The 7,437-nt window shown below is 39.8% G+C and overlaps 1 protein-coding gene across 6 annotated transcripts in view; it reads left to right on the forward strand.

The window, feature by feature from the left end:
- The window catches only part of CHD9 (chromodomain helicase DNA binding protein 9), a 126,390-nt gene that overhangs the window by 72,662 nt on the left and 46,291 nt on the right, over positions 1-7,437 (forward strand). For all 6 annotated transcript variants that reach the window (XM_012733190.1, XM_012733192.1, XM_012733191.1 and 3 more), the window contains 6 exons: positions 185-328; positions 423-678; positions 1,659-1,869; positions 3,456-3,651; positions 5,595-5,762; positions 6,428-6,607. In XM_012733190.1, coding sequence (XP_012588644.1) covers positions 185-328; positions 423-678; positions 1,659-1,869; positions 3,456-3,651; positions 5,595-5,762; positions 6,428-6,607 — 1,155 coding nt within the window. The remainder of the gene's footprint in view (positions 1-184; positions 329-422; positions 679-1,658; positions 1,870-3,455; positions 3,652-5,594; positions 5,763-6,427; positions 6,608-7,437) is intronic.

A 7,437-nucleotide genomic window follows, 5' to 3' on the forward strand; every position in this document is an offset into this window, starting at 1 on the left:
GTCATTTTCTCGCCTGGTCCATTATACTCCTGCTATGAGTGAAACCATCCGGTATTTTTCTTTCTCTTTCTGGCTTATCTCACTCAGCATGATCTTTTAAGTCCTAAACATTTGATCGCCTACATCAACTTTAACATAACGTTAGTGGCGCGGTGTTTGAAGTTCGTCTTTTTGCCTCATATAGGAGCACAAGGTACTTTTGACTGGCACACCTCTCCAAAACACAGTTGAAGAACTCTTCAGTCTGCTCCACTTTCTAGAACCCTCACGGTTTCCCTCTGAGTCAACATTTATGCAAGAATTTGGGGATCTAAAAACAGAAGAACAGGTATGTTACTGGTCTTTGTAAACCAACATCAAGCCTCCTGGTGCAGTAATGGGCATGAGTGCGACTGAATGCGTGTGGTGCATTTCTTATGCAGGTGCAGAAACTTCAGGCTATCCTGAAACCCATGATGTTGAGACGCCTGAAAGAAGATGTGGAAAAGAAGCTGGCACCAAAGGAAGAAACCATCATCGAGGTCGAGCTTACTAACATCCAGAAGAAGTACTACCGAGCGATCTTGGAGAAGAACTTTTCATTTCTGTCTAAAGGAGCAGGGCAGACCAACGTTCCCAACCTCGTCAATACCATGATGGAACTCAGGAAGTGCTGCAATCACCCGTACCTCATCAAAGGTAGCTGCACGGGGCGCGCGCAGACACGCAGGCCAGGGGGCGGTGCGCGCAGACACGCAGGCCAGGGGGCGGGCCGCCCGGATGAGCCGTGAGGACAGCGGCCTGTGCTGCTCCGCCCTCGTGTCCCGAGCCGGCGGCGTGTGGCAGTCAGTGCTGGCCCGGCCTGCAGAGGCCGCTGTGCAGAGGACCAGAGTTCCTCACGCTTGGGCGCGGCAGAGCACACCTTTGGGCTCAGATTCCCGGATTTCCCGGATTTCTGTCTGGTCCAGATAAGCCAATTAATGCCTCCCACTTTTTGTGCCGCAGCGATGGTTTTTTGTGGTTGTTTTGGCAGCGATGTTATTTTTAAGCCTCTTCTTGGTTCTGCCTCCCCTGTCTGCAGCCTCTGAGTCTTTCACTTATTCCTGGAACATACTCTCCACTCTCTACTCAAGCCAAGGAGCTTCTCAGCTTAACAACTAGCTCACTTGTAGCTCCAGCTGTGGCTGGTCAGGCTGAGAGCAGGCCCAGAGCCTCTTCTGCGCTGACCTAGACTCGAGGCCATGTGGGGCCAGGACCAGTCGTGTGACTTCTCTTCCCTTTTCCTACCCGTGTTGTTTCGAGCCATAGAATGCCCGCAGACAGCACCCAGATTGATTATGGTCACCTTTCCGTGATGATGACCGTTAGGTTGATCTCTACATACTAGATGTTTGCTGAAAAATATGTGTTCACGCTCCGTTTTATGTGTCTCTTCTGCAGAGCATGCATTAAACACTTAGCAAACATAAGTTCATGCAAGGTTTATGTCAGGTGCCGGGGAGGTGAAAGGCGCTTAAGACATTGTTCATATCCTCGGTGGCATCACAGTCTACTGTGGGTGGGCATTTGTAGCTGCCATCAGAAAAAGTTAATGTGCTGTTGTAGCTAACTCGGATCATTTTTACAAAGGAAACAACTGTCTTGTGCAGTGACACTGTCTTCTCACACTGCTTTCCTAGGAGCTGAGGAGAAAATACTTGGGGAATTTAGAGACACATATAATCCAGCTGCTTCTGACTTTCACCTTCAAGCAATGATCCAGTCTGCGGGTAAATTGGTCCTTATTGATAAATTGCTTCCCAAGATGAAGGCCGGAGGCCACAAAGTGCTCATCTTCTCGCAGATGGTGCGCTGCCTTGACATCCTGGAAGACTATCTCATCCACAAGAGGTAAGACGCCCCGCTCCCCACGGCATCCCCAGGATCTGCGCGAAGTGCGCGCGGCCAGAGTCTGCAGTGCTGTGGCCCCGCTGTACTCAGGCTTTCTCTCCGTTTAGATAGGGGTCTCCCGGGGTCTCCAGGCGAAGATTAGCTTTGCTTCATGTGCCAGGTGCTTTCCTGCCTGTATGTAGGCAGGCCGAGGAGACAGAAGACTTTGCAAATTGCTCTGTTTGTTGACTTAAGAATGTGCTTATTAGTGTACATTCGTACATTAGTGTACAACTCAAGTTGATGTGTAAATCTTGTGATTGTAGTGACTGAGATGGACTTATTCCCAGCCAGCTTCAGGGGGGGAAACTGGGAATCAAAACCCTTTTATCTTAAGATTTCTTTGCTGTGATTAGAAATGAATTTGCACTGGCCATACATTATTTAACATTTATTCATGCTTTAATCTTTTCACATTATTTAACATGGGTTTTTAATTTTTGTGTGTGTGTGCATGCAGTGATAAACTTAAATGTTGTCTAATCAGTCTTTAGATGTTTTATCAGCACAAGATTCTGATGTAAAAGGGAATTTTGAAGTTTTAACCAGAGGTGTTAATTAGTTCAGTGGATTTTGACCCTTCACACATCAGTAAAGGTCTCTGTTAGTTTATATTATCAGAAATTATGCGGTTCATTTTCATTTTTCACCTTTATTTCTAGTTCCATCTGAAGTGTCACTGTTCTGCTCTTTTGCCCTTATCTCAAAATTGTTGTATTCTCAATTTAATAGCCTGTTAGTAGAGGGAAGAGTGAACGGCAGATTTCCTAAAAATAGCCGTTCTTGCATTTTTTCAGACCTCCTACAGGGAGAATTTTATAGGATAAAGATAACTTCCATTTGATCGATTTCATGGAAATCCCCAAGTTTCTTTTTGGCACAATTGGAAGCCACGCCCCTCCCCAGATGCTGGCGTTTACAGGGCACTGCTGCGGGACACCAGCAAACTGTGCAGAGAAGGTTCCCGAACCGAAGTGGTGTGACGAATGTCACCTGTAATCTGCTTCCGTCCTAATATTTGTGTAATTTTATGGATGCCCAGCAGTTTCTGAGTTTCTAATGAGGAAGAATGAAAGAAGTTAAAAATTGATTGCTTAGTAGTTCTGACGAAAGAGTCAGCATTCTAATGCTTGATAGATTACAGTTGACTAGCAAGTTTGTGAGTTGAGAGAGTAACATGACTGAGACAGAGAAACCTTTGTAGGCCGCTGTATGAAGTTTTGTGGAAATCTCTACTTCTTGTGAAAAATGTTATTAAGCGATCAGGGGAGTGGTTTTCTGGACTACCTGGTGGAAAATTTTTTAATTTATGAAACTGTATTCATTGTAATTGTATTTTATACGTCCAAGAATGCAAAAATGTTGTTCTTCATTTTACCTTGTATTTACTCTTTCATGTCAACTCCAGAAAACAAAAACTAGTAAAATCGTAGAAACTAGTTGGTAATATTGTTTCTTAATTCTACAAAAATCATAATGTTACAGGAGAATTGACTTGACTTTTGCTTCATTGTCATTATGTAAATTTATTGCATTTCATTTGATAGATATTTATATGAGCGAATTGATGGAAGAGTCAGAGGGAATCTTCGGCAAGCTGCTATAGATAGATTTAGTAAACCTGATTCAGATCGATTTGTTTTTCTTCTGTGTACCCGAGCTGGTGGGTTGGGCATCAACTTAACTGCAGCAGATACATGTATAATATTTGATTCTGATTGGAACCCTCAAAATGATCTTCAGGTAAATAAATTCTTTGGCTAATAAAACTAAAATTTCTATAGCTATTTCTGATCATACATCTCTTTTTTTAATTGACAAACTAACATATGTTAGAAATATATGTGCAAGTAGAACAGATGAAATTTTTTTAGTTTTAATTTAGTGAAAATAAGTTGTAATAAAATATTATGTTGGTTATACATCTTAGTAATGTCTAAAAAGCTTTACCTGCTACTTAAGTATAGTATTTACTCATGTAAAGCATATTGTATAAATATGAGAAAGACCTAAGGTCTAAAGATAATTTACTTGTAATGATCAAGTCTTAGAATTTTATTTCCTTAAAAGTAGGTATTTACATGTCCTCATTTCACCTTCTCGATCATCATACATTTTAGTGCACATAGAATTGAGACAGAAATAGGGTATCTTTTTATGAGCTACTATTTTAAATAAAGCTATACATTTCAAGTTAATACTATACTTGGACTTCATAGAAATATTAGAGCAATCAGAGATTATCAAAGTTTGCAGAAGATAGAGATCTAGGAAAGACATAAGAAGAGAACAGAGTATAAGAGAAATTCCATTATTGTTCACGATATCTTAATTGTACTGCAGTTGATGTTATTTAAATAGATAGAGCACCAAGTTCAGTGAGCTGTGGTTGAGAATATACCTTAGCCAAAGAAGATACTACTCAAACCTCTCATTTGTGTAATATATGTACTCTAGTTCAAAATACTGTCTTATCAGATTTTATAGATTAAACCAGGGACAAGCTCTTTTTATAGAAGGCCCATCAGTAAATCTTTTCAGGCTCTGTGGGCCATATAAATCTCTGCCATCAAGCATTCTTTATTTTTATAGTCTTAAAAATGTGGAGGTCATTCTCGGTTGGAGGCTGTAGTATGCCAGTCTCTAGGTGAAACCCAGCCTAGGCAGTTGCTTGCCTCTGGAATGCATATTTATGTTACAGGGCACCTGTTGTGTCTAACGTTAATCTAAAATGGGAATGTGGAGACACATTGGGTGGGGAGCCCAGGAGAAACTGGAGGAAGTCTATACTAGATTCCCCAATTTCTCTCTCTGAGTTGGGTGATAGATTTCTGTTTACTGCTAATGTCAATCTGGTCTTCCCAGGCTCATAAAAAATGTGCCTCTTGGGCTTTCTCCAGACTTGGCCCATGATTCTTTAGGTCCGGTTCCGAGTTCCAGAGAGCTCAAAGAGGATCTGTGTAGGGCAGAGATGTCAGCAAAGGGCATAATGTCATTTCCACCTCCAAGGTTATAACCACAATTTATGGTTTAATCATCGGATGACAGTAGAAAGGTGATTAATTTGGAGAAAGACTGGTGATTCCATAGAATCATTAGAATCAAGAACTAACAACTTTTTAGTTTGGTAGGAACTCAGTATAAAATAAGAAGCTATTATGTTGCCTTTGATAGCTCCATTTCTAGGATGTCTACATAGAAGATATTTTTTTCTTTGCTTAAATAAAATTTAGGTCTCCGTAATTATTTGCCTTTGGTTTTTACCTGCCCCCAAACCACTCAACTTAAAAATATTGAAAAGGTTGCTGATAATGTGGCAGGTAACATTTGGCAATTTAGGATTAGAGTTTAAGATTTTAGATTTGACTTGCCAGGAAATAAAATTGTCCATTCATAGAGTTATGTTCTTATTTAAAATTATATTTTGATGACACCTTCTTACGGATTTATATTCTCTACAATATAATTTTAACTTATTGTTCATCATGGAATCATTTCTATTTTTATTAAGCTCTACTTTCATTTCTAGAAAAGGTTATGTCTAATCCAATAGCAAGAGTACCTTTGAAAGTTCCTGTGTATTTTTGTTTGCCATCATGACAGCTTACTATTAAATTCCTTTTATGTGATGCTTTTGTGCTACTTTGTGAAATAAATTGAATCTATAACTTTTCATTTTTTTATAGGCCCAAGCTCGTTGTCACAGAATCGGTCAGAATAAAGCAGTTAAAGTCTACCGCCTAGTAACTCGTAACTCATACGAGAGAGAAATGTTTGACCGGGCCAGTCTGAAGCTGGGTCTAGATAAGGCCGTGCTACAGAGCATGAGTGGAAGAGAAAGTAATGTTGGCGGTGTATGTATATTTTCTTCTTCACTTGGAGTTTGGGTTTTGTTTGCATTTAATTTTACCTCAGGTATCATTTAATTCTGATCAAACTGAGTGTGAAGTAGATGACCTAAATAAGGAGGCATTTTAGGTTTAAGCTATGTTGGGCCAGTACTTTTGATTCTTGTTCTGGCTGCAGAACTTGTGTATTCTAACGATGTGTTTTCAGGAAATTCTTTCCTTTTAGGACATTTGTAGCATGGCATTGCAAAATAGAACTTGTGATTTTTTTTTTCCTGTAAACAGTTTTTCAAAAGATCTTTTTTAGTGGCTAACTACTGGCATTGGCTTTTCTTACTATAAATGATGGTTTGGGACATTTTCCCCCTATAGATTGTTTTATCTTGGGCTTATAACAGCTATAGAAAGAAGATACTAGTGAATCTTAAGAGGTAACTTACCCCCTAAGCATTGTTTTAATGAAAACATTTTAGGCAAATGGCAGTTTTTATTATGAAATAACTTAAGTAGAGTCATCAACTTCTATGCATTCTTTAAGAAAATTCGTTCCTTTGTACATTTTCTACTCACAAGACAATTTAAGTATGGCCTCTGTGTTCTTTAATATTCTTTAGGGAAACTGCCTCAGTTTATGAACCTAACCAGCACATCGTTACTAATCTTCTCTTTAGATCCAACAACTGTCCAAAAAAGAAATAGAAGACCTGCTTCGAAGAGGTGCTTATGGTGCCATTATGGGAGAAGAAGATGAAGGCTCTAAATTCTGTGAGGAGGACATTGATCAGATTTTACTGCGTCGCACGAAAACTATTACAATTGAGTCAGAAGGACGCGGGTCAACCTTTGCCAAGGTAACAGTGAGCTCGGTTGTCTAACATACCAGTAAGGTTTTTTTTTTTACAGCTGTGTTTATGTATGCATACAAGAACCTGGGTGCAGGCCACAGGTGTGGGGGTGAGAGGATTCACCGAGACAGAGTGGGGAATGGAACAGGCAGATGTATTGAGACACACTGCTGAGGGGAGCAGCAGGGAGACAGGAGAGGTCTGTTGCACCATGTGGGTCACTCCTAGCGCAAGGAGCGAACTCCTGCTGTAGGGGCTACTGACAGTCTCATACTTCAGTGGTTTAACCTGTTGAGCCGCCAGGGACAGCCCTCTACTAAGAATTTAACTGCCTCTACTCCGTTAACTATTTGCAGTGTATATACTTGATATGTAAATAAACTGAAATAGCTCAAAGAAGTACATAATGCATTCTCATCTTCATTTTTTTCTTGTCTTATCAAATTTCACATATACTCTTCCGATCCTAGTGAAATGGAGTAAGTGTATTAAGTAGAAACAGTTTTAAATATTTAGCAGAGTAAAGCATATGACGTCAAATTTAGAAATTAAAGGGCAGATATGCTAAAGTCAGAGTAAAACATCAGTAATAATATAGAAGTGAAATCTTACAGAAACAATTTCTAATTTCATTTTGGATATTTTATACTGTTGGGGTGTAATGGAATTATTAGTCAGTGTCTAGCTACCTCCCCTAATGGGAAAAACATGTCTAGCATTTACTATTTGCCTTTATATTCTCGATATCTTAATTGTACTGCAGTTGATGTTATTTAAATAGATAGAGCATCAAGTTCAGTGAGCTGTGGTTGAGAATATACCTTAGCCAAAGAAGA

The sequence above is a fragment of the Condylura cristata genome, unplaced genomic scaffold (genome assembly GCF_000260355.1).
Source record: "Condylura cristata isolate star-nosed mole 26May11 unplaced genomic scaffold, ConCri1.0 scaffold00039, whole genome shotgun sequence".
Lineage (NCBI taxonomy): Eukaryota > Metazoa > Chordata > Mammalia > Eulipotyphla > Talpidae > Condylura > Condylura cristata.